The 27,960-nt window shown below is 35.3% G+C and overlaps 1 protein-coding gene across 1 annotated transcript; it reads right to left on the bottom strand.

The window, feature by feature from the left end:
* Nucleotides 1–4: 4 nt before the first annotated feature.
* Nucleotides 5–27,960, bottom strand: LOC146145400 (uncharacterized). The gene is made up of 27 exons (XM_083389889.1): nucleotides 27,781–27,960; nucleotides 25,993–26,203; nucleotides 25,543–25,636; nucleotides 25,233–25,302; nucleotides 25,003–25,115; nucleotides 24,751–24,874; nucleotides 24,314–24,420; nucleotides 23,729–23,833; nucleotides 23,271–23,379; nucleotides 22,149–22,224; nucleotides 21,511–21,591; nucleotides 20,106–20,262; nucleotides 19,385–19,507; nucleotides 16,529–16,597; nucleotides 15,490–15,629; nucleotides 13,370–13,536; nucleotides 13,074–13,147; nucleotides 11,836–11,924; nucleotides 10,954–11,129; nucleotides 10,077–10,150; nucleotides 9,605–9,714; nucleotides 8,468–8,756; nucleotides 8,180–8,259; nucleotides 5,163–5,402; nucleotides 4,415–4,538; nucleotides 3,026–3,178; nucleotides 5–1,767 (listed from the first exon to the last, which is right to left on the bottom strand). The coding sequence occupies exons 1-27, from the start codon at nucleotides 27,904–27,906 to the stop codon at nucleotides 1,710–1,712; spliced, it is 3,339 nt and encodes a 1,112-aa protein (XP_083246015.1). The 5' UTR covers nucleotides 27,907–27,960; the 3' UTR covers nucleotides 5–1,709.

Genomic DNA, 27,960 nt, shown 5'->3' with positions numbered 1-27,960 from the left:
CCTTTCAATATCTTCGAGCTTTTTTATGTGTAAGAATATTATTTTTATGTTTAAATGTCCATATATCTCTGCGTTTTTGCTGTTATTGTATTATTTTTATGCTAAGTTGTACATGTGCATATTAACGCATTATATTTGTACTATAAGCGTGAAGCAATGGAGCATACTAGGAGTAATAAATGTACCACGATAAATTAACACACTACGAACATCTACTCCGATATGCACTAAACGTACTGCATTTATCATTAAACGTTTTTATATATTGCCTGAAAGTTTTATATTCCGCCAATTTTTTTATTGTGTCGAAAAGCCAAAGATATTTCCATTCAAGAACTATTTCGTACAATAAAATTGATGTATGTCGACAGTATGTGCAATTTAAGGATCAAATTTATTGCTGTACATTTTATTTAAGTAATAGTAAATGATGTAAACTTCAGCCAAAGAAAAAAACGGCATCTTTTCTTCAACTCTTTACGTCCACGTGTGATTTTACCGCTTGCAACTGACAGGATTTCGTTTTTCTGTGCTGTTGCTGTATTTTCCTTGAAAAAAACACGCACTTGTTTTTCGTTTCGATGGCTGAAGTATGAACAAACTAAAGTTATATTTGTTTCCATTGGTTGACCGAGAAAAATAAACCGCATTTTTACGAATAACTAGATTTATTGGCACAAAAAAGAGTAAAAGTTTACCAGCCGGTCGTCAGGAAAGATATTAGGGCAATGAAAGCACACCTCTGTACACCCTGCAACGGCAAATTTTGCTAAGAAAGAGACAAACCTACAAACCTGAAGCCAAACAGCGAATCCCAATCTAGAGAAACCAAAATTAAACTTTTACAGGGTTCGAACCTCGCCAGTACACGCTTGGAAGAGTACACTTTACAGAAGACGCTAAATCTCGCTTGCGTCGAGTTGTATGTATAGGAAAACAGCCAGTAACGAACAGAACGAGTTGTAAAAAGACGTGGCTAGGCAATTGTCTTGTAAATTTGTGAAAACCGAGCGTGTGGAAAAACAGAAAAGTGGGATTATGTACAAAGTTTTGTAGAAAAAACAGAACAATAAAAATAGAAATTTAACGAAGCTTGAAAATCGGCAAAAATTTTTCGTCAAATGCATCGGGAATTTCTATTTTGAAACGAAAGGCGTGTCGTTGGGCGTGACAAAATAATTTTACCGTGAAAAAACGCAGTTTGCAAAGCGTATAGAAACACGGAAAAAGGGTTGATTTTTGTACAAAGTGTATGTTGTTTAAAGAAAACAAAACGAGTGGAAGTGAAGTTTAAGCAAAAACAGCAGGATTTTTTGAGGATTGTAAGGCCGAAATGCAAACGGGGTTAAACACAGAGCAAGCCATATTCTACTGTTCCCATAAAAGCAAAAATCTTGCAACACGGATAAGTCGAGAATGACACACGAACAACACAAAAGCTTCCAATGAAAGACAAAGTTGAGAAATTGGTAAAAAAACGATAAAACTTGAATCGCAAACTAGCCGCACCAAGTTATCATGAAGGATGAATGACCAGTAAAACAAAACTAGAAGAACCAAAAGCAGGAGTGTTTATTTTAGGATATAAAAAGACAGAATGTTGAAAAAAATGGATTTAAACAAATGCTATTCCGCCGTTGAAAAATTAAAAAAAAGCGCGGGACGTCGCGTGGGAAAAACGTGACGTTACCTGACACAAAATAATGACGTCACTTGCGGTAGTGAAGAGTGAGAGACTGAACGGCGCCTTTGGGATTTCGGTGAAGCCTGTAAAAAACAATACAAAAGATCTAAAACTATATAGTTTTTTCTAATGAAAATGAACAACTGGTTTAGCTAATAAATGTAAAAAAATAAGTGTAAATAGTACCCTTGTTACCCTAAAACTAAATGAAGAAACGCAGTTATCGAAAGAGTCGACGGGTGATTGATTATTTTATTTTTATTTTTAGGTCGCTTTAGATCAGTGGTTCTCAACCGGGGTGCCGCGGCATTCTAGGATGCCTTTTTAACGCTCAAGGTTGCCTAGAAATATTCCAAATTTTTTCAAAAAATAAACAGGTTTTTTCAACATTCTTGCACAGTTGATGTGTTGTTTTAATCTCGTTTATGTAACGCTACAGTTAACCACTCAACAAAATACGAGCAAGACTGCCGCGAACTATCTATAATTTCTGTAGGGTTCCGCAAGCCAAAAATGTTGCAAATCACTGCTTTAAGTTTAGACCATAACGTCACGTAAGCACAAGTTAATTTTGCGACTAACAGATCTGTAGTAGTTTTTATCTAGTAAATTTTCCTACTATTTTCTCAAATCACATTCTCAGCCGAAGAGTTTTTAGCATTATATTCGAGTAATCCAACACCGTGTCATATCGGAGTTCATCTAACATTTGATTAAATCAATATAAATCGTGTATTAGTGTTTTGTTGACATAACTAAATCAATAAAGCGGCAAATGCAGGTCTGGTTTTCAAATACCTTAACTTACGTCTTGGTGCTAAATGACCATACATAAAGTACAAATGCAAATGACTTAACCTTTTCCATAGTTTAAATGTTCTTAATTTTGTGCAAGTAAGTTCGGCTGTTTGATATGAAAATTTTGCGAAAGTTTAGATACTAGAAGTTCAGCAGTTAAAAAATTGTTTCACCAATATTTTTGATGGCAATGACTTTTCTTAGTTCAGAGATATCTCAAGCAACACCGCAAAATTCGATTTTTCTCCCTAAGCTACAATTTCCGTTCAATTTTTCCAATAAAACCAATAATTTTATTACTAATAATTGCCAGCCGCACAGATTAAAAAAAAACCTGCAGTACGTAACCCTCGTGTAGTACAATCTTATTCGTTTTTTTTGATATATATTTTTTTTAATTTATTTTAAAACGTTAAAATCTAAATAATTGTTATCTACCTTTCGCTGCCCTTGTGTTATTCTTTATGTTATTTTGTTTTTTCAAAGTTAGCGAGGATGCACAAAAATAAATTGAATCTGAATCTGATCTCAGGCGCGACTCACATGATGTAGTGTCCGGAGCCGATGGCGTGAAGAAAGTTCCGGGTCACTGACGTCACTCTGCCTTTAATGATGAGGCCGCCGACAGCGTTTTCATCGAGTCCCTGGCAATCGCACCGGATCTCGGTGGTTCGCTGTTCAGCAGGGCCCATTGCGCTACGAGAATTTTACTTTAAGTTTAAACGTTTCTGCTTTCGTAAATGTATTCAAATTGCTACAAAGCAAGCATTTAAAAAGCGTGTCTTCGATTTAGTCAAAATGGTCATAATAAAAAAGCGCAAATTTTAGTCTGATGAATAAGCAGCGTTATTAAGTATAAGTAAATAGACATTTCCACTTCTTTGCCTTTAAAAATTGTCAGTTGAATAAAACGTACAACAATTAGTGAAATTTTCGCCAAAAATAATATTTAAAAAATGTTACATTAACTTTAAACCGACTTTTGCAACTTTAAATCTAGAAAAAAAATCGGCAAAAAATGCCGCTCAATAAATCGCAAATGCACTAAAACAAATAGTGCAGGGGTTCTTAAACTGGGGTCCATGGACCCCTTGGGGGTCCGTAAACTAGTTTTAGGGGGTCCATGAAGGAATAATTAAAATATTAGTGTATATTTAAGAAGTAATCAGATTATTAAAGAAAATAATTTCATCAAAAATAACGGTTTTGCACTGAATGTTTTTATACTTCAATTCACTTTCATATTTTTGGACCAAAATCAGCGAATTTATGAAGTCTATTTATATTATGACGTCAATTTATGAAGTCATTTGTTAATTTTTTTTGCCTACAGTGGTCCACGCGAGATCAAAGAAAATTTAAGGGTTCCGCGGTAAAAAAAGTTTAAGAACCCCTGAAATAGTGTATTGAAATTGCTGCAAATCGAGCATTTCAAAAGAGCGTCTTCGATTTGGTAAGACCGCTTCGCAAACAAAGTGTCATGATAAAAAAGCGCAAATTTTAGTCCGGTTTAAACAGTGTTATTAAATATGGTTAAAAACACGTTTCTAATGCATTGTCTTGAAAAATAGTCACTTTGTAAATTAGAAAAAAGGCGTTTGTACAACAATCAGTGAAATATTTCGGAACAATATTTTAAAAACATGTTATAATGTATGCGTTCTAATTCGACTTTTACGTCATCCAAAACAGAAAAAAATTATCCAAAAACAGCGGTCGAAAAAAATGCGCCGTTTTGTTAAAATAATAATAATAATAAAAATGCCGGGATGCACTAAAACAAATATGCCAAAATTTAACGGCTTTCGTTGCAGCAAAATTACTTTTAAGTCACTTTTTTAAAAAATCCGCAAGACACTGCAAGGTTAGACATTAACGCGAAATACTTAACTTAAAAAAATCGCAAATATATATATATTTAAACGAGCTTACTAAACAATGGTTGGTTCCTTGTGCGACATTTTTATGAAGAAAACGTTCCCGAAATAGGCACCGTTGGGTGAGGCGATGTCCTCAAGGGCCGCTAGCACCTTGTCCGTGTTCGGGCAGATGTCACCTTAAAAAAAGTCAAATTGTTTAAACTAAAGATTTGAAAACTGTTAAGTTTCAAATACGTCCTTACTTGTGTCAAGAAACTTAAATTATTTCAAAAGTTTGACGCAGTCAATGCAGAAAAATTGCCTTTAGGTCAGTGCTTTCACGTTTTTAGTTCGCGACCCACATTTAACGCAAGTCCTATATTGTGCGACCCATAAGGAGATATGACCAAATTGTTTAGCAACAATTTAAAACGCAACTAATTGGAAATACGATTAACCGTTACATAAAACCTGCATCTTTACTACTGGCGCACGTACTGAAATAGAAATAGTTAATGCGACAAAACACATCTAATTGTTACGTCTTTTGTTACATTGTTGCATAAATGTTACGTAATGATATTGCAAAAAATTCCCGATCTAATAGAAAACTGTAATATTTAGGAATGCTTCGCGACCCATCAAATGGACCCACCGGTTAAGAAGCACTGCTTAAAGTTATAAAAGACATAAAAAAAAACAAAAAAAATGATTTTTTTATGTGAGGTATTTATACCAAATACCTGTTAAAAATGTATTTTTGAAGGGCAGTCAGATTACACTTTCTTATAATACAAAAAAATCGAATACCAAAAACTCACTTAAAAGACTCGCAAACGAAGCGTCGGCCTCGTCCGAAGCTTGCGCCGCGCTATCGATGACGTCATTGTAGGGCGCGTCACCGCAACTGACGTCATGCGACGTGTCGTAATAGCCGGTTTCGTGTGACGTCCCTTCATGGTAAGCGGTTGGCAGTACGCCCGAGTAAATGACGGCGTTGTCGTCACATTGGATTCCCTCTAACTGTCTTTGTCCAGCTTCCGCCGACGACTGTATGGACTCTATAAAACGGAAGAAAAACGATTTAGCTAGCTCCAGGCAGACTTGGGCAACTATAGATCAGTGCGTTTCAACCTTTAAAATCTCCATCCGCACTTTTTTATTTCGGAAAATTTCCATCCGCCATAAATAAGCCCAGTAAGTTCGCATCCTTTAGTTTTGTTTCCGAAATAACAATAAAAGGGTTTGTGTAAGTCTTGACCAGTATAAAATCGATAGCTTAAGCTGCAATGAACCAGAGAGTCTATTACTACCTGTAACGTACCTGTATTAGGTACCTGTAACGAATAAGTGGGCTCACCAGCTTGTTTGATTACTTTATTACACATAATGATAAATAATTATGTGCCATTTTCATCCGCACATTTTCCGCACGACGTTAGTCATCCGCATTACAATTTGTTTTATCCGCACAAGTGCGTACCTTCCCACGGGTTGAAAGGCACTGAACTAGATAATTTTAGTTTTCCAGTTCAATGAATTAGAGCAAAATGCGACTAATTCTAATTCTAATTTATGAATTGTTTGTGTGCTCTAATTCTAGTTCTAATCTAATTCGGATTTTACCAAAAATGGTACTTTGTCCAACAGCATTTTTAGTCTCTTAGTCAAAACAAAAAGTTTGAATTCAAACTCACAGTCTGAAAAACATATGCTATATGCTAAAATACATCAAAATTAGCACACATATATTTACCATTAACATTCTTAGTAGAATACTTCTCGATTTAAATGAAATTGGTTGTGAATAATCAAATGTAATTCTAGTTCCAATTCTAGTTCAAGATAGTTCTTTTAAGAATTTAAGTTGAGAAAACTCAAAATGATCTAATTCTAATTTTAATCTAATTTGGAAAAACTGAAATGCTCTAATTTTAATTCTAATCTAATTTTAAAAAGCTAAAATAAATCTAGTTCAGGAGTCGGGAACCTATGGCCCGCGAGCCATGGCTCTTTTGGTGAAACAATTTGGCGTGCAGAAAAATCTAAGCTATCATTTCTCAGCATGGTCTTAAATAAAACTGCACGCGGCCACGACCGCTTTCCTAACTTTAATTTTACTTTTTCACCACACATAATAGCAAATTTTTAGCGTTTCGCGCAAATCCTATTACATTTCGAGACTGTTATCCCGTTTGAAGGAATCTCTTAACATCCAAAAGGCCCTATTCTTTCAACGGAACCACGTAATCAAAGTTGCGCAAACTAAGCTAATTAATTTTTGGTGCATAGCATGTTATGTCCTTCAAATGAGAACAAAATAATCGGCCCAGCTCAATTTACAATTTTTTTCCAAGCTATAACTAGATGTTAAAAAACTATTCTATGGCTCTCGTGGAAACAAAACCAAGAATATTTGGCTTTTATGGCTCCCTTAGCTAAAAAGGCTCCCGACCCCTGATCTAGTTGTTCAAGTCTGGCTCCAGGTTGTTAGGTTGGAAGACGTCGCGACAGGGATCGTAAAGCAAACAATATGCTTTTCCGACTCTAAACATCACCTACATATAGAACAGCACACAAGCAATTCACAAATTAAATTATAGAACTAGAATTACTCGCATTTTTCTCTAATTCATTAAATCAGAAAACTGGAATTATATAGTTTTCCGAGTCTGTCAGGGAAAATTTTGAGTGATAATTTGCTAATTTATTAAGTTTAATGGCCTGCAAACAAAGTATTGTGGTTCTGAAACTTTGTTGCAAGTTTTTTTTGGTAAAATTTAAGACAAAGTTTATTGGGTGTTTTTTTCGGCAAAAATTAGGACAAATTTTATTAATCCTGATGCGGTCAATCCTGATGCGGCCTATCTGCTGCCGAAACGACGTTTTATACTTGAGTTTACACCAGAAGAGCGATTTCTATCTATTCATATGTTGCCTAGTGGAGCTAACTCTAAATTTATTGGGTGTTGTTTGAGTGTTAATGGGGAACATTTTTATTAAACAAAGTTAATAGACAGACGATAATATACCAGGACCTAATGAAATAGGGCAGTTGTTAACTTTTGTTTCCTTACCGCATCTTTATTTCCTTGCGTAGATATGCATTTTTAGCTTTTGGACGCAACATCGAATACGGTAAAATTGACAATATGAAACAGCTGGTCAGTCCTAGTGACATACATAGCGATAAGTGCTTTAAACTGTTGAATGTTAACGTAGACAAATGCCCGGTTTACTGAAAAAGGATTAACTAATTGTTACGATTCAACTGCCGTATTTTAGCTTAAAATGAAAGATTGTTTCAGGAGTTTCACAATAAAACGCCTTGCGCTCCGAGATATGTTGCAATCGCACACTTTTTAAACTGTAAGCAACTTGCCTGGATCAAAAAAATGTGTACTTTAGTATGTGGGCCTTTGCTAAACCAAGTTGAGTAAGACTTTATCAAAGTTGCATTTCTTTATTTTTTCAATATTTGTGTAAATATTCTTTTTTTCCCTTGAATGGTCTTTTAAATTTTTTTTTTAATTAATGGAAATATTGGTATTTGAGGTTCAAGGCTGATTTTTTATTTTTTGTGCAAACATGACTTTATATACGCATGACACTATCGACGGTACTATAGTATTGGGTTCTCTATGGATTTATATGAAGTGACCTCCTGTTAGTAACTGGTAATTTGGCAAAATTATCTCTGATTCAATTATCTCTTAAAATGATTAGAACTCAGGCAGCAGCCCCATTGACTTAGCCATTTTGCTATAAAAAAGTCCAGAGTAGAATTAAACGAATTTAAGTTTCTACTTTTTATCCGCGGCAAAAATTTGGTCATTACCTTCTTCGTCTTCATATTCATAATCATAATCTTCGTCAGACGAGTCGTAGATATAATCCGCATCGTTTTCTTGATCGGTACTAGAATAAAAAAAATCGGTGTTTCGGTGTTTGTCACTTATTTCTCAAAAAAAATGTATGTAGCAATTTTCGCAGCACAAACGAAGCTTTCACAGCAAAATTAGAAGGAAAAATTCGGAAACACTTTTCGCATTACGGGCTCGAGTTAAAAAAATATACGGAAACACCAAATGTGGTAATACGCCACCCGCATAATAAAACAACGCACTTGTTTTCGTGCAAGCGGTGGTCGGCGTTGGAGTCACTCGAAGATGTGCCGGAGCTCAGCGAGGATCCAACACGGCGGACGTGCTTTAGCCCCATCATGTGGCCGTTGAAAGAGTCGGTGCTCCCCTGGTTGGTGGCGCCAGAGGATAATGGCGCATCCTTGTTTTGGGTGATAGGAGCTGGATTCTTTACTTTGGCTTCGGCCTTGCTGTTGGGTGTTTGGGGTAAAATCGATTTCTGAACAACGGCCCGTTTCTGATCTGGCATAGAGTCTACATTTTCTTTGTTCTCTAAAATAGTGGGAACGGGGTTAGAGGTATTAAACCAAATGATGAAATTTAAACCTATAGACGTAAAACCAAATGCCTGAAGTAAAAAACACACGAAAGACTAGAGCAGCGTTTCTTAAGCGCAGCCCTCGCCCCTTCAGGGACCACAAACATAAGTTATTTTAATAATTAGTTGATGTCAGGGTGAGCCATTGGTCTATACTAGAGTTTAAACAAATGGACTTCATAAAAATCATGTATACATAATTACATGTATTTAAAACCTGAAGTTGAGTTAAATTTAACACAAAGTAGCGTACAACAAGGATTGCATACCACGGTCACTGTAATTAGGTGGAATTAAAGCGCACAATTTTACATAACTTGTAAACTAACTTTTATGCCGGGTACAAAATATTTCGGACGAATACAAATTCGTTGAAATTACTGCTGATATAAAAGAAGGTATCGTCTAAATTACATTGTCAGTCAGCGCTGATGGAAACTTTATATCATAATTTACCATTCCACCCTTGGTAAAGTTAGTAAATTAAAAACAAAAAAAATATTATTTTTGTTGTTATATATCGAGCCATAAGTTGTCTTCTACCTTAGTGTAAACAACGGATTTAAATAGAAGAAAAGCTTTCCAGTAGTTTTTAACTTTGGGGGTAAATTTTAAAAATAATTTTTAATTTTTTTGCTTGTTGTGGGATATATGAGATCATTTGTGAGTTCAAGGATGCAAGCATGGTCTGCCTGGTAAAACGTTTAAGAAGCACTGCTCTAATAAAAAATTGATGCAGAGCGCCAGTGTTACTGTTGTTTTGCACGGCGGCGCCCTTGTTCAAAAACATCACGTTACAAACCTGCAGAGTTTGGCCTTGGGCTGCTGGTGTTGCTGCTGCTTGAGGCAGCGTTCGATGCTCCAGCCGACTTGCGTTTCTTAGATTTGCTGGGCGAAGGTTGCTTACGGATCCTTGAAAAAAATGGATTTCAGTGTGTTTTTAGTCTTTGTTAACGGCAGCCAGATAGACACTGGGCGCGACTGTTCTATGGTTGTCGTTAAATCAACAAAGAAACGGTCAAAAAAATGTTTTGACTAGTAGGAAACTGTGTTATATTAAAAAACACTTTCAACATATTCATGACTATCGTGGTATAATTTATCGATATTGCATAAAAGCAAAGCTAGAACACAGTAACATACAATCAAATGTTAAGCAATATTATTAATTAAAGATGTCATTTGTAATAGATTTTTGTAGTCCGCATTTATCGATTTACACTACATTTTTCAACCGTTAAGTTACGGTCTGCGAAATTGGAACGACTTCTTACAATTGAACTTCTTTTGCTTGATACTTTGCAGAAGTAGGGTTTGAAGCTGAATTGGTCTCCAGCGTGTAACGAACCTGTTATATAAACATATACCGTCTGTAAATACACGATAATTAAATAAACGAAATTTCTGTGCCAAAGACACAAATACCAGCGCGGCGGATATATGTATATTTTTTGGTGTGTGTGTGTGGGGTGGGGGACATAAAATAAGTTTTGGTACAGGAACTAAGCCATGGAATTCATGTTGATAATTACTGAGGTTTAACATTTCTGCAGTTGTAATGCCTAAACGGCATACTCAATACCGGGTCACTCCGGAAAAGCTTTCACCAAAATTAATTGGCCTGATTCTTACAGTTTGAACCTTATCTGGCGTGTTTATGGTAAAAGTTGTAAATACTATATGCAGTGAAATAAAGTCCTAAGACAATTGATTACTTTCCAACTGAAAGAATCTTTTTTTTAAAGCATTTCCTGTGGGTACTTTAAAATCGTGATGTTAACTCGCGTTAAGACTTTGAAATCTCACTTGTTGATTGAATAATTAGGTTGAGTTCAAACAAAATTATCCTAGAGGAAGTTAACGATTATGGCAAACTATCTCATAGAATTGGAAAATTATTTTAGAGAAAGTGACGAATACCTGTTGGCAAACTATCTTATAGATTTGAAAAATGAATTTAGAGAAAGTAACGAATACCTGCTGGCAAATTATCTCACAGATTTGGAAAATGATCCCAGAGAAAGTTAACGATCACTTGTTGGCAAACTATTTTATAGATTTGAAAAATTATCCTAAAAGTTGACAAACGCAGCTCAGTAGGTTGTAAATAACAAAACAGTTTTTTCTTATAACTCGAGTAGAGTACTGTACCTTGGTTCCTGGCGAAACGACGCAAAAAAGGTCCTTGACTTCCTTTGTAGTCTTTCCTTCGCCCTTAAGAAGAGCTGCCTTACTGAAGTAAATGGCCTGCTCAACTTTCACCGAGCCGTCCCACTCTATGAAGCCGTGTTGGGAAAACAGCTTTTGATGAACCCTGCCTACGCCCTCTGGTGGCAAAAAAAAGCATTTGAGTGACGTCATACAATGCTCTGGACGCGACACGTGAAATCACGTGATATGAGCGATTGCAATTTGTTCGTAACCATCAATTCAAGTGTGTTTTTTTAGTTGCGTTGTTTAGGACAAAGGTTCGCAAATGAGTAAATATACTGTTGCGGTCAGGTTTAAATTGTAAAATTGTTCTTTCGGCAAAATTTTATTAAAGTACCAACGTTTTCCACCTCCTATTTGGACAACCTTCTTTAGGGCAAAATTTTTGCACAATGTACACATTCTAAACCACGATGATTGGTGCCACCTTTTCCCATGAAACGTCACAATTTGGGTTTGTCCGTTAACAAAAACACAAACCGTTGAATAACTTTTTAAAAAATATATGCTCATTGCCCCTTAGGGGTTGTCGAAGGCTATATATAGTTGGAAACCCTGCGGCTTAGAAAGTAAAAGTAAAAAAAAAGTTCAACTGAATTCGACATTTGTTGCTGATAATGTAAATTTCAAGTGGCAGTTCTATACTTAGAAAAAGTCTGATATTACTTTCTCATTTTTTTTTCAATTTAAGCTAAACACGATATTCTTTACTGAAATAATCCAGCACAACATATCTGCCGGAAGTACAAATTTATAATTGATTAAAATGTGTACATTAGTAGACTCTTTATATACTATTACGTCATGCGACACACTGCATACCCAACGGAGGACTCTTTACTTTCGCAGAATTAGTTGCGGCGGCGTTCGATGTGCTTGGAGCAACAATCGACGCATTTTTTTCTGGGATGCTGAAAAAAACGTGGCCGTAAGTAAGAATATCGGAGTATTTTAAAGCACTTAAAACACTTCTTTGGTGTTTTAGGTTGAGGCTGTTTATCTAATAAGTAGGGCGATTATTTTTTGACTTTAAAAAAAAAGTCAAAATGTTGTCAAAAATTACACGTTAGGTCAAAATTTGTCAAGATTGTTTCACGTCAGAATCGAATAAAAAGCACATAAACTAGGTCTCTGTTAATTTTTTTTAAATTATTTTTACGTTGCCTTTCAAGCGTTTACAGCACATTTTTTTAATTTGGCATTTTTATAGTTGTTTTTTTTTGTCTTTTTGAAATAATAAATTTCTTTTCACGAGTTTTGCATTAATCCAAAAAAAAATAACTGATTTTTGTGTTCGATTTGTACTCAGTAAAACATCAAAAACGTATGGTTGACGACGCCAAGACACTATATGCAGTACTTCAAACAAAAATATGTTGTTTAAATCGATGTATTTCTAACAGGTCAAAATTTTGTCAAAATAATTTATTTTTATGTCAAAATTTGTTAAAATTTTAATTTTTTTAGGTCAAAATTTCTTATTTTTTTGGTCAAAAAATAGGGCGATTATTATTTTACCTAAAAAGTGAGGTATTTTGACCTTAATTTTTTTTTTTACAAAGTTTTAAACTATTAGGAAAAGGTTTGATTCAACAACGCTTTGTTGTATAAAGTACTGCATTAGTGTAGTGTTCTAAAAAGTGAGGTATTTTGGCCTATTTTTTTTTAAATTTCAAGTTTTAGGAAAAAGTTTTATTCAACAACGCTTTGTTGTATACAGTACTGCATTAGTGTAGTGAATTGGCGTGGTTGCTCGTTAGTCACTCGTTTTTGGTGATTTACCGAAGACCGGTTGAACACAAATCAGGGTGGTTTAAAAAGAAAGTCTTTTAAAAATGCTTAGTTGATAGTTTTGGCATATCAAAAAGCCAAAATGTATAAAAATGCCAAAGAAAAACAAGACGCAGGTTATTTTTGAAACATGGTTAAGTAAACAGTTTAGTTGAAATACAAGGTAAGAAAAATTAACAAACGACTACGATATTGTCAAAATAGTATGATAATTGCAAATCAAGTTTAAAAGAAAAAATTGCTAAACATACGAAAAGTGTGCTACTTACATCCAAACTTTATAGGCGCGGTATTTGGATTTAATCCCCTGTTTAGGGGCGAAGGCTTCCAACTTAAATCCAACCTGTCCAAGAGAAAACATAAATAGAAGAAAACATCATTTACCAGAATACAAAAACGATTATTAATCACTAAAATAAAGTGACATATTTGAGATAAAAGACTAAAAAAAAACATTTAGCATAGTGTAACTTTCTAACAGCGCCTTCGGGCTAAAAATATTCCATTGAAATAGGCAAAACGTATCATTAAAGAAAACAAAACAAAACGTTCGTTTTCCTCTCACCCTGGTTCCGACTTTCAGGTCTGCCAGCAGATTCTGGCAACTCAGTCCGTTCTTCGTAACGTAAACGCTCCTGGAGAAGTAGATGTTATCGCGAAAGTCCTCGGCACCATCCCACTGAATGAAGCCGAAGTCCTTCATCAGGTTGCCGTGAATAACACCCTGACCCTCTTCAAAAATGCCAAAGAATATAAAAAAGGTAATTTAAAATCTGTGTTGGACTAATTTCCGCCGCTTTGACGCGTGTGTGTAGCATCAGATAGGGTCTCTCTTTAAAGGCGGGAAAAAATATTTTGAGGGACAATTCTGAGAGATTACTATTCAAAACTTGCCAAACAATTATGATAGCACCAACTTCAAAATGTGAAAAAAACGACAAGTTTCGAGTTCGTATGGTAAATTTAAGTGCTCTTCAAAAAGAAATCCGGAAAAAACGAAAACACCATACCACGAAAGCACGACCTATAGAAAAAGTTTTAATACATAAACAACGAAATTGTTGTTTTGTTGTTTGGTTAATCTAAAATCGCCCAGCGACAAAACAATTTAATCAACACGGTCTCAATTTTCTATGACGAGGATTTTGAACCTCGATTAATAACCGCGGATAAAACAATATTATAAATAAGTCCTGGTGTCTAACGATTATGCAATATTCATGTTTTCCTCTTGACTGACGTTTTGAAAACAGACCCCAACACTATTTATGGTAATCATTCATTTACCACAACACCAGCTCAAAATATCAACTACTTCATTGCCTTCAATAAATGTATACATTAAACTTAAACTAAACTGCCCTGGACAACATTTTCCAATTAGTTTACTACGACCTACTTTGATTTAACTGAGGTTATGAATTAAGTAAGACGTCAATTAGGATTGTTAAACGATAATGGTAATTAACTGTAATCTACTGGCTATTCTTCCTTTTTTCAATCAAAGAAGTAATTTCTGGCACTGCCTTCTGTTTAGTTAATATATTTCTGTGCTATCACCTCTGTTAAAATCCAATATAAGCATGATCGTTTACAGTTGCACCGCTATTTTTCTCATCGAAGCTTGTAACATACTTTCACTCGTTAATATATTTACAGCTGAATGTTAGTTTAGCCTTTCCTGACAACCTGTTTCAAACAGGGGGCTGCTGGCTCGACAGTTTTCAATATTTTTCCAGATTTCTTCCACATCTAACTGCTTCTTATTCTTTGCGTTGTGCTCCGCGGAAACTAAATACAACACGGCTGATGATTTTTTTCTAATTTATGTCATACGCTGCGAACCGTACCTTTATCACCGATAAAACACATTTTTTTTATTATTTAAAGTTAATATTTATTAAAAATGAAGTCCGTCTGTGCGAATTCTAAATACCAATATTAACTCGGACAACGTAGGTTAAAAAAACTAAAAAAAAAAAAGATACCAAATTTTCCGTAGTTTAGCCTAATGCTTAATAATTAATGCCGGGTAGCTCAAATTGAGACAACAATCAACATAATATCTAAGGTCTAAAAACATACGAATTATATAGGAATAAATCAATTCTAAAAAAATATTTCTATTTAAAGGGTACTGAAAGCAGAATATTAGCCTGCACGGGGAATTAAATGCCGACATCTGCCTCTGCTTAATAAAACTATTTCGCCTAAAACAAAACAGTGATGCGAGATTCGAACTAACAACTACAGGCTGACGTTTTATTCTAGATGATGGCGGCCAAATAAAATTATTTTTGTATTTAACTAAACTTGTTCACATAACGAAGGCTCGCTTTACACTAACCCTACACAACTCGACAAATATTTAATCTTACGCGTGTTTTTAAACGTTAAAGTGCGCTAACTTACGACTACCCTTCAAGCATACATTTTGCCAAAAGAAGTTGTTTAATAAAGGAAAAATATATATAGTTCTCTAAAAGCACCACTTGTGTCTGCGCTGCAAAGCTGGAATTAAAGAACGTAACAGAAGTTAAAGCTAGTTGAAATTGTTTACGTATTTAGCGAAATTAAAGACGAGTATCAAATCCCATACAGTTCTGATTTCCTAATAGAAGGCACATTTACCTGTTAAGGCATGGACCTAAAACACAAAATAGCGCTGGGCGACCCCAAACTTACCATTCGGGCATTCGGCCGTTTTTTTCTTCTGTTTAGTTGGAGTCGTAGGAACAGCAGAAGCAGAAGCAGAAGCGGCCGGCACAATGCTGGATTTGTAGACGGGCTTGGCTTTTCCGCTCGAACTTAGAGACGTCCAGGTTCTAAAGCATTACGCATGAAGAGTGATAGGGCAAGATACTTGCTTTTAAATCATGCTTATAGGCACAAATATAATAATCGTTTCCCTCTATGCCGAAACTTTTGAGAAAAGCGTTTGACCACGTAAACCGAAATATCAAAACAGTCACCCGCCGACTTCAAATTCCCTAAAGATAACGTTGTGTTGACTTGCGTAACCTAATGCAACGCAGCGCCGAGATTTTAACGCTTTTTATACTCCGTTGTTTAGCGTCGTATGCCGAATGGATCTAACGCATTTCGAGAACCGCTTGGACAACGACAAGTTGTAGCCTAATGCGAGCACTTGATGTTCATGTGTTTATGCCTTATACTAACCAGTCTGCGACAACTACCGAGAGAAAACTATTTTTTATCCTTTTTTTGGCAAGATTTATTCCTAAAGCAGGGTTTGCAAAGTTTGACTTTTGTTTCAAGTATGAGAAACTTGTTCGCTGTTAAACATATATGAATTGCATTTGTTGAAAACTGCATTCGCAGGGTCATATTTACATAAAAAAAGCAAAAAAAAACAATTTCATAAAAAAATGTATAAGTTAACAAACGCCTAAAACTAAATCACTTAATATGATTTAACTATAATTTGAAAACATAGTATAAAAGCAATTGTCAACACAGTAACAAATAACTTAAATCATCTCAAAGACAATCAAAGGCAGTGTGACAAGTGGCAACCCCGATTCAGTTTTTTACTGAACGTGTTTAGAAAAATCTATGTACTTTTCCGCGTTGAACGTGTCGGACGCATTCACCTTAACACTCGATCGACGCTACATATAAAATCCGACATTGCGCGGCATGAGAAAAAGCTAACTCTATTGAAGATTTTTACGCAGACCAACAGAAATTGCGTCAAACTTACGATGTCCCAGGGTTTGGCATAGAGGAAGATTCCAAGGCTGGGAACTCGGAGGCAACCAGCGACGCAGACCTGGGGAGAAAATAGATTTAATTTGAAAATATCGCCGTAGCATTTTTCGACGAGGTAGCATCGGCCTGTGAAGTTGGTAATTGTTATATCCCAGGCCAAGGATGGCAATCCACTGGTACGCGGGTTACAATTTGACCATTATATTTCTATAACCAATTTTTTTAGGAAAAGAATAAGTGCTTTACCAAATATATGTATAGTTATTCACTAATGTTTAAACTATACAGAAAAAAAAACATTTGTTACAGCGTGTGCTTCTGCCAAATTCGTTTGATAACATGAAAAGTTTTGCTGTAGAACTTTTTTGCTGTTAATATTCGCGCTAATCCTATGTTTTGCGACTAAATTAAATCTTCTCAAAGACCCAATCGCCAGCAAAGGTTAATATTATTTGTAAAGACATCAGCATGCTTAGCAAAAATGACCTGGCCTGACATTGTCCGTTAATACAACCGAATAATCTAAGTGGTGTTTTTATCGTTTGTATATAGATTGATTTGTAAGTTCCTATTAGTCCAGGTATACTAATAGTACAGTCAACGTCGCCTGATATGTTCGTGAATATCTTTTATTAATAGGTGTTCAATGTTAATCGAGTAAGAATCGAACTAATGCCTTCGGACTTATTCTACCACTGCTTTTCCGTTTAAAAAAATGAATAATTAGAATTATCATGTAGCACAAAGCAATCCTACAATCGCGTCGGTTTTAAAGACATTGATTTTTCATTTCATCAACGTTAGGCAACACATGTAGAGCTTAAAATTTATACCAGGGTAGGAACGCTTGTTCAACCAAAAATAAACTTGCGGGAAAATACAAATACAAACAAGACGTAAAATCAACAGTGTCAATACCAATCAGTGAAAATTATTAATGCTATTCAGAAAAAATATACAGAAAAAAATGCTTATTCACAAATTCCTAATTAAAACAATGGTTGTATTTATAGAACGCAAACGAGCAAAAAGGAAAAAGCATTGTCGCCGCAAATTGTCCTCTACGACGAATCAGAACCCGCGTAAGGTCGCCGTCGCACTATGTCACAGCAGGGCAAAAGTTAGTTTCGATTTTGGAAGCGGAACACGGCTTGACGTCAGACGACCTTGAAGGGGTCATGAGTCGGCAGCCCTATCCTACACATCGAGAGCCGTCGGCAACTCTACGCCTATACTAAGCGTATTATTCCGCCAATACCATAGAACTATTGAGGCTGATTCACCTAAACGAAAACCCAAACCACAAAAGGTATGCGTGGGCTGCTGACTAAAATGATTTAGGCAAGTGACAAAGAAGTACAAAAGTTGGCGCAACCGAGTGTATACAACTGTTGGGTTGGTGACGTTTGCTAGGAGATGCATTGCGCCATCCAAGAAAAGAGGAACCGAAACTCGTCGCTCGCTTTGTAACAATGGAGTTACTTCTATTTACACTACAGCAATAGCAGGTACTTGTAAACATGGTTTCGCACACTATGTTTGATTTAGTGGCGCAAAAGCTGTATTTACGACTTGCACCACGAACCTAAAGTGGGAAAGAGTTAACGGCTTTAACCCTCGGTGTAGTTATTCCCACACCTGAGCACAGGTATAACTCACATTTCGGTATTACAATTCTCCTTTTTGTTATTTGACCAACGTCATTAGCATCAAAATGACATGTTTTAAACTATCTCAAGCGTTATTTTACGTAACGCTTACAAAAAAACAGCAAGCCAACTGTTAAGCGCAAATAAAATGATGTATATTTCTATTTTTCTCTATTTAAAAAAAAAATTAATTTAAACACTTGATTATATAAGTCCTTTGCCAAATCGTCCCGGTCAAGTCATTTATACAAAATATTTCGATTCAAGTAATTCAGAAATAATGATTATAAAGTGCTGATTTGATTCAGTTTAAGTACAACACAGTAGGTACCCCGGGTCTAACTAGCACAATCGTTCTCAAACCTTTTTACTTTGCGGCCCATTACGCTCCAATGAAATAATGGCGGATCCCTTAAGGTTTAAAGCAGCGAAAAATGAAATGCTACGGCACAACAATTACTATAACATTCACTTCAATGCTCACTATGGTTATTGGTTACTGCAAACAAACTGCGAAAAGATTTATTATTAATAAAATTCATTTAAAACAATGTTGTCGCGCCTGATAGAATTAATTAGCCTATAAAAAAAGAGATGCTATGCGGAGTCTGCGTACCTCTTTAAACCTCCCCACGGACCCCTAGGGGTCATGGGACCCCAGTTTGAGAACCACTGTCCTAGCACGAGTATTCCTGTTTAAATCACGAGTAAAAAAACAAACAGTCCTTACTACTTAGCTTTGGCGTAGGGAAAAACTGACTGCGACACAAAATTGCACCAGTTAGACCAGCGGTCGGGAACCTATGGCTGTTTTGGTGAAGAAATTTTGCTTGCAGAAAATACTAAGCTATCATTTCTTAGCATCTCAACTAAAACTGTACGGGGCCACGGCCGATTTTCTAACCTTATATTGCCTTTTTATTAAATGTGGTGGCAAATTTTTGGCGCTTCGCGCGAATCCTGTTAGTTTTGTCCCCTATTCTTTCAACGAAACTTAGTAACCAAAGTTGTACAAACTTAGCTAATTCAATTTTGTTGCATAGCATGTACTGTCCTTTAAATGGGAACAAAATAGACGGCCCTGCTCGGTTTACTAGGTTTTGCTAAATGTTAAAAAAGTATATATGGCTCTCATGGAAATACAACCAAGAATATTTGGCTGGTTCCCGACTCGTGAGTTAGATAGTTAATAGACTTACGACATGTCGGAAGATTCGGAAGTGGTGTGAAAGCGTGAGCGATGTTCTTCTGTCCTTTCCACGGTGAGGGCGCGCCACCTCGATCTGGTGCCGCGGGTGTCATTCTGGGCGCGAACTCTGACCCTGGTGAAGCATGGGAGGATACCAATTGCTTGAAGTTTAATTTTTGAGGTTTTCAAAATTACAAAATTTGATATCATTAAAAAACACCTTTCATCACATGTTTTGTTTTTATTCACAGGATTGTCACAATTATTTTATGAAATAAATTCATTGAAAGACCTTTCAACGAATTTTCGAAGGACCTAAACTTATATCACGAGACGTGAAGCATTAGAGCAGTTGTTCTCCACCGGGGTGCCATTTCCAATCCTCAAGGGTGCCGAGAGATGTTTGAGATTTTTTTAAGAATCTGATTTTTGCTTAGTTGGTAAGCATCTTGATAGAACTATTTTTTCGGTGATTAGAGATCTATTATATCAAAATGACATTTTCCTACATGTTTAAAGTTTATTGTGTTGTTCCAGTTCCATTTATAGAAAAATTTCAGTGAAATACTTTACGAAAATTCCAGTCGGGGTATAACGTCGGTAAATTAGAAAAAAAACGTGAGATGTAATACTTGCGGACGAACTTGGGAAACACAATTTTAATGACCGGATCTTATCTCAAAATTATTAAAAAAACACACAACGACCAAAACTATAACCAAGAAAAGTACCTGTCGCCGTGCATGAACACCGAGCGTAGGTCATCATTGTCGTCGCCGAACCCGATCAAGCTTAGCTGGTTGAAGAATATATTCTCGTTGAAGTCGTCGGCGCTGTCGGGCTGAATAAATCCGTAGTAGGAGTGCAAGTGCTGCCGCAAGACCGTGCCTGTCAAAGTACGACTTGTTAGACTACAGCCATAAGACCGAAATAAGAACAACATCAACGTCGGAATAAAACACTAAAATGGCAAGAATCGGGCCTATACAATACTTTACCTAAAGAACATCACTAACTCCCCTAATAATTTCAACTGTACTCCATTTTCTAACCCCACCCATTACCAACCACTAACCCCAAGCAGGGCCAAAAACTCCAGAGCCAAAACGTTATTTTGGCCATTTTGGTCATTTTGGCCATTTAGGCCATATTCCGATGAATTTAGGATTTATTCCGACATGTTTATATCTTATTCAGACGATTAAGTCATTATTCGGTCGTGGATATTACTGCGTATTTAGCTTGTCGTTCGTCTTAATACTATGGCTTTAAAGGTTTTTTTGCTTTAGGTATATTGTTGCTGTTTAGGCCTCATTGTGTGTTCCTTTTCTCAACCTTGTCTGGCCGCGTATTACCATAGTGCAGTTTTTAACCTATGGTTTTTTAACCTATACCCCAATTGGATCGTCGTTAGACTTGTTTAGGTTGCAGATTGCAGTAGTTCACATGGTATTTTTTTAGAAAAGTTTCAAGCAAAATTTCTTTGAAATTTAAAAAACTTCCAAGCAATGCGAAGACTCTGATCAAAACAAATATATTCTAACTTAGTTGAGCGAATGATTTAATTTTGGCTGTTTACTGTCGCAGCGTTACCAAATAAACGATTTTACAGAAACTTACGTTTTTATAGAATTTTACGATTTTATTAAAGTCTGAAGATATATAAAAAAAAACCTTGATTCAACAGCTAGCCGCAGGCAAACCTTTGTTTAGTTGTGCCTAAATCGGAAAGGTCTCGACAGACCGTAAGAAATCTGTTTTGTTGTTAAAACGCGCAATTTTTCAGCATTTCATTATAATAACTCTTAATCAAGGGCGAAGATATTTTACAATTTAAAATGAATATAGATTAGAATTTCTCATTTCGCGAAAACTATAAATTAATCTAAATTCTGAACAAGAATTACCTTTAAACAAATCACAATCATTTTTGACAAAATTCCAATGTTTTCTCAGAGACAAGTAAATATAAAAAAGAGAAACTGAAAAATGACGTTAAACAAAGTGGGTAATTGGGGGAACACGGAACTTAGATTAAAACTAAAAAGTAAAAGTACACAAGCAATTCACGTTATCGAAATCCAAGTCTAGCACAAACACACGACTTAACGCCAACAAACCGAAACTTGTTATTACCATAGCACAACACCGAGCCGTCTGCTTGCCGTTGAAAGTCGGAGCCGTGCACTTCCCTCGGCGGTGACCTGAATGAAAAATCTGCCAAGGCAAAACAAAACGAGTGAGTCGGCATTATATTTTTCGCTGGATTTTGCTTCGCGAAGCTGGGCGGTGGCGAAAGCGCTGCATGCGATTAGCTTGTCTCGCGTAATTTTAAACTGTCATTTTTTGACAAAACTCCAATTCAGACCTGGGCAAACTAAAGCCCGCTCATTTGCGAATAAACTTTTGTGGGAAAAATGATACTGTTGTAAGGTATCCTCACACATTCCTAATCTTACCAGCTTGTCAAAACAAGGATATTGAGAGATTTTATTAAAATGAATAACACATTGTAATATGTGTATTTCAAATCCTGCACGCCTAGACATGTTCTGTTTCTCATGCGCCCACTGAAAAAAACAATTACCCACCCCTGCTCTAGGTGGACCCCGGCATTAGACCGAAATTTGACGATTTCTAAACAGATTTGTGTTTACAAGCAACATTAATGAAATTGCGTCTCTTACTTTCGGAAAATAGAAACGGTTGATTTAAAAGGCGCTACATCGTTTTTCATCTACAGCTGAAAGCTGGCTGAATGTAAAAAACCTAACCTTGTAACTTGACGCGACGGTCTTCCTTCCGTTTAGCTTTGTTTCTCATGTTCGGGTGCCTTTGAACGTGGTGGCTCTGCATGCGCAAATAAAACAGTTTAAGAGGGACTGCTTAATTTTGTGCACATCTACTATTGTCTAACGCAGTGGTTCCCAAACTCTTTTGGCTCACAGCACTCTAAAAAAATCTTAACCACTTCGCGACACACTGTTAACAGTACAGCAATAGAGTAATTTTACAATTCAGCGTTAACACAAGACATACTATAAATGTCTCAAAATTATTAATTTGTAATGAATAGTGCGTATTTAATTCTAAAAAGCTTGCGTGTATGCCTATTGGTAATGCAAATTCTCTCTTTTGCGATGTTACAAAAAGTAAGTTAGATTTACCAAATTTACATTGTAGAAATGACTTGACTCAAGTGCACATAAGTCACTGTTTTTCAATGACTTGACTTGACTCAAGTCTTTTGGACAAATGACTAGGCTTTTTTTTATAAAACTGGGGTATTTTTAACTTTAATGTGCCCATAAAACAATTTGCTTGCTATATGTTGCGTTAATGCTATTTTCTACTGGAGTTATTGCTCAAAATGGGACGATTTTACCAGTTTTAAAAGAATTGACTTGTTATTTATTAAAAAAGACTGAACTTTGACTTAAGTTATTTATATTGACTTGGTTACAACACTTGCAGCTATTTCGAATAACTAGGAGACTTGTTTAAAACTTAAAGCATAAGTCCCTGTTTTGTCTCGGCACTGATTCCTGTTTTGTTACATTGTTTTTTACAAAACATCTTTAAATATTCAGTGAGGTGAAGATTTTTTATGTGACGAGACTCCCATGAAAATCAAGGTGTTAAAGCTATTATTTGACCGACTAATACCTGCAAGTTCATTGGAACAAATCGTCACATGTTGTGTTTTACAGGGTTGCCACACATTTTTATAAAATAAATTCAAAGACATTGAAAGACCTTTCTAAGAAAAATCTAACGATTTTTGAAAGTCCTGAACTTACATCATGAAACGTGTTTTGAATATAGTTAAAAACAATAACAGTATCAACTCCATTGTCAACACAATGACAAAAAGTTCAAATTTTTTTGACTGATACCTGCAAGTCCATTGGATCGCGAAAGGCAGCGTTCATGTCTAGTCTACATTCCGGTTCGTCGCACGCGTGGTGCATATCTAGAAAGTGCTGCCACAGGTTTTCCACGTCACTTCAAACAAAACAGCATTACTTGTTTTCTGGAAAGATCTGGTTAGTTTTTCGTTCCGTTTTTGAAATTTTTTTCTCGCTTATATACAAAAACACAGAAATTAATGTAAAAAATGAATTTTCTGTTAAAAATCAAGCTAAACTGGGAGAATGTTGTATGTAAAAAAACATTCAAGTCTTGCCTTGACTGGTGAAAAATGCTATTTTCTATGTTCAATTTTTAAGAAAGTCAAATATATCCGTACCCCGCTAAAAAACAATAAGAAAAAGTAATCCTTTTAAGCAGACGACAGCCAAAATGTGTTTTTCAGCAATACACCTCACCAAGGAAGGACAACTCTTTAACTCACGCGTAGAATATTCCCTCGGCGTCCTCGCACAGCTTACATGTGATGTGGTTCATAGTAAGGTGACGAAATAGCTCATCGCGATCCAAGAACCTAGTGTCGCAAAATCTGCAACAAAACTCTCCGCTAAAATTCAGCCTCTAAATTTCCGACATGGGGGTATTAATGTAAAATATTGCAAAAAAATCGACTCTTGGACACTGGTCTAATATGAGACATACGAATGCAAAAAAGCAAGTCGTACATTTTACCAAACATTTTTTTTAATTAATGCAAAAAACATGCACAAAAGATTTCCAAATTTTTCTGCATAAATTATGGGTTGCGTTTACATTATATTTCTCGTGTGTAAATCAGGAGAAGAAAAGTTTAGTCATTATTGAATTTCAGTATGGCTGCTTGGACAATAGAGCATTTCCATTATTAATGTTAGTATTAGTATGGAGTGAACATTAAAAAACAAAAATGAGACAACTGTGATATTTAAACGAGATTTTAGATTTTGTGTCCAAAATACTCCGAAACCAAGATATATGTATACATGGATGAAACAGTTTGCCACACATAAAGCTAGTTTAAACTTATAACCTGCATAATGGATGGCCTTTGTAAGCCGGGTTATGGCAGTCATCTCCCTCGCCCTTATGTTCCTCTAGTTTCTCGGTTGTAAACGTTTCACGATGACTAGTGAATATCTGCCAAAGCATGACTAGATGAAAATATGATACATCATGCATCTGTGCTATGTGCATAAATAGTCCATCAATGCCGAAAGTAGACAAAATAGGTTAGAGTTAAAAAAGATAATAAAATCCTTCTTAAATTAAAAAGTCGATTTTGCATTTTAAGGATTAAGATTTTGTACTCCTCACTCGCTAATGCTAGTAAAATTCGCTCGGGGCGAGTTCTGATTGACAGTAACTCGCCTAACTGGCAAGAGAAACCTTTAAACAAATATCAAGGTATTTAAAAGGTGCTTGTAAGTTTTAAAATGTACCCTAATGATTTAAATGTGTGAGTGGTACCTTTACATGCTGAACGCATATTTCACAAAAATATTCTCCATGTCTCTCTTTAAGATGTTTCTTAAGTCGGTCGAAGTTATCGAAACAAGACGGACAGTGGCAACATTTGTGCTCTAATAATTCTCTGAAAAAAAATTAACGTGTATAGAATTCTGTGAATTTTCCAGCTAATTAAAATCAAATTAAATTATTTAAATGCTAACATTTCACCTGATAAATTGAAATATATAGTAAGAAATGTTTTTTACTTACCTGTTTAGTTTATTTATTCTACGAGTTTCAAAGTATATTCCATATTGTTGCTCTTTGATATAAGTTCCAAGGTCTAATTTACTAAATGGTCTTAGAACTGATGTATACACTACCTAAAAAATTATTAAGAATGATTTTATACTGTATGGTTACTCTTTTTGTATTTTGCAATTAGATACAGTAAGTATTACAAAATAGGTAACAGCTACAAACAAGGAAGGCCTACTTACTTCAGTTAGTTCGGCCCTGCATGCAGGACAATTGCGATCTAAGCATAGAACTCGTAGCTTAGTACAACATCTGCAAAACAACAAAATTAATGTTGAATGGTTTAACATATATCACAAACCAACACCATTCACTTATAATCTACCTGGAGGACATACTAACTCGAGTGCTAATAAATATTATGGTCATATAGTTTTTTTTAAATATATATATATAGGCAAATTAAAGAAAACAATACAGTGCAATATGATCAACCTTGCATTGGTCCTATAAGCATTTTTATCTGCCGAAAGTGTTTAGAAGTTTACTTACCTAAAGCATATAGGATGAAAGCATTTTCCATAAGAAAATACCTCTATAATATCAGCACAAATCATACAGGACTTGGTGATTTCTAGTTCTTGTACTGTGTACAACAAAAAATTAGTTCAAATCGTTGCAAAAAGGAGAAATGCTGTTATAAAAGGTATTTTAAACCAAACTTACACTGAGAGATAATTACAATAAATCAGATGAATATAATAAAAATGTTAATTATTGTATAGTTTGATTGTTGTATACTACGGATAAACAAATGTCAACTGAAGACTGTTGGAAGAAAAAAGTTGTTGTAAATATTTTTTCTTATCAAGGTACGTATGTGAATAATGAAGCATTTACCCAAAAATCACACATTGTAAGGGATACAAAGCTTTAGGTACTTATTACTTTAACCATTTTTTTTATAAAAAAATTATAGATTCTATAGCAACAAATCCATACTTCTACTTATAACAGCAGACTCCGGTGGCTCTTTCGGCTTGCATGAAGTATGTTCAATTATTGACCCAAGAGGCAGATCAACCGGAGTATGACTAGAATGACCTCGGCTAATATGGATTGGTATATCTGCAGTTTCCAGAAGGACTACATTGTCGTCTATGATAGCAAACTTATCCGGATACTTGTTTATAAATTTCTCAAACCCGATTCTCTGTTCAAGTATAAATTAAAGTCTTAGTTTGGTGCATATTTTAAAATTCATATATTGGTTTAGATCTAAGGTTATAATTTTATTATCAACTCAAAGTAATTGTTGTGTTCCTCACAAGTATAAACAAAACAAAAAATAGTGTTATTTCTTCAGGACTTCAAAAAGAAGTCTTGTTTTGATGTTAACACCTTGCTTAAAAATTTATAATTGATAGAGTATGCATGGTTGAAAAGTAAAGCTTATCAATATCAAAGTTCACAGCCTAATTAACCCAATATTAAATCCTACAACACTATAAAACAAAACTGCTAATTAGGAATGGTTTTCCATTTAATAAATACAAAAAAACAGGTATATAACTTTAGAGCCCGACAATAAGCTCAATTCAAGACATAGTTTAGAAGTATTTGTATTAGACATGAAGTAAAAATCCTGTCAAGAGATATAAATTAACAGCACAAAATTTAAACTTAAGTAGGGCTATTTTTGGACATTGCAAAAAATATTTTAAAAAATTCTAATTTTTTGTAGAAACAACCCAGCTTGCATTTCATGGCATTTTTTACATCTTCCATGTGCAGCGCCACGTTTTCAGGTGTGCATGTGTGCAACCATGTTTTGCCGCACACCATGTTCTTTTAAAATGTTAGAACACCTTAACTTTTTTTCCTAAATTGAGGACAAATTTATTTGTGCATTTATGTTGTCAAAAAAAACTTGGGGGTTCCCGGTGCCACCGAATGCAGACTGGGAAACAACCAAATCTGCTTCTGTGGCAGGTGCACATTAATTTTTTGTGTGCAATCAGTTTATTACGTAACTAAATTTCCAAAAATTTAAACTTAGTTTACATGTGTTAGGATGTACGATTTACAACCCAATAGGCCAGTCTGCATTCCGTGGCAGGTGCACATCTAATATATTTTTAATTCATGTGCACACTTGAATTGGTTGCGCACTTAAATTTAGAAAAAAAAAAGCTAAATTGTGGCAGGATTTCTAACCTAAGGTGTGCATAAAAGCATAATGAAATTTGGTTCTGAACACCTGATCTTGGCAATCTTGGCATGAAGAGCCATGAAATGCAGACCGACTTATAGTGGTGCATAAAGTCTTGATTGCACACACTGCAAACCTGCAAATTTAAAGCGACACACCCAAATTAACAAGTAGTACCAAAAAAAGCATGAAGTCCGATTACAATCCAATTTTCTTTGTAAAAACATCTTTGGCACTGAATCTTATCCAAAACCCTGCTTGTGTAGTGTAAAATATGTTTGGCTCATTCAATGAACAATGAAAAATAGCTTTTTAAAAGCATAATGACATAAAGGTTGCCCTATTATTCAATTTACAATTAAAAATAGCCTTTTTTTTGAGCTTTTATGACAGAACTATGGGTTAGACTTGGCCAAAAAAAATATTTGTTAAACAAATGTTTAGCGGTCACAAAATATATGCAATTAAGGCAGGAAGCATACAAATTTAGAGGTAATTAAAGTGGTACACAAATCACAATTAGTTATATTTCAACAGAAAATTACCCATTTTTCCACATTACACAGAAATTTGCTCACCTTAATTAACTTCTTTTTGTTTTTGCTTAGATTATTGACAAAACTTCCCAGAGAATTTAGACGAATGGATCGGTCTCTCTCTCGCTGAAGTCTTGCAACCACGATTTCAACAATTTCATTCTCCATCTTTTGGACAGCAGGTTGAAAAACACTTAAATGCGTTTAAGAACGATTGTATCA

The sequence above is a fragment of the Ascidiella aspersa genome, chromosome 5 (genome assembly GCF_963924565.1).
Source record: "Ascidiella aspersa chromosome 5, kaAscAspe10.2, whole genome shotgun sequence".
Classification (NCBI taxonomy): domain Eukaryota; kingdom Metazoa; phylum Chordata; class Ascidiacea; order Phlebobranchia; family Ascidiidae; genus Ascidiella; species Ascidiella aspersa.
Note: the sequence above shows the minus strand (reverse complement) of the source record. Positions and strands in the feature narration are given on the sequence as shown.

Excerpts from the sequence above, each read along its gene's own strand:
- LOC146145400 (XM_083389889.1), bottom strand. The coding sequence starts at position 27,906 with ATGGAGAATGAAATTGTTGAAATCGTGGTTGCAAGACTTCAGCGAGAG. Across the intron at positions 26,204-27,780 it reads ACAAAAAGAAGTTAATTAAG|AGAATCGGGTTTGAGAAATT; the intron begins GTGAGCAAATTT and ends ATACTTGAACAG. Across the intron at positions 8,757-9,604 it reads CCCAAGGCCAAACTCTGCAG|AGAACAAAGAAAATGTAGAC; the intron begins GTTTGTAACGTG and ends CCACTATTTTAG.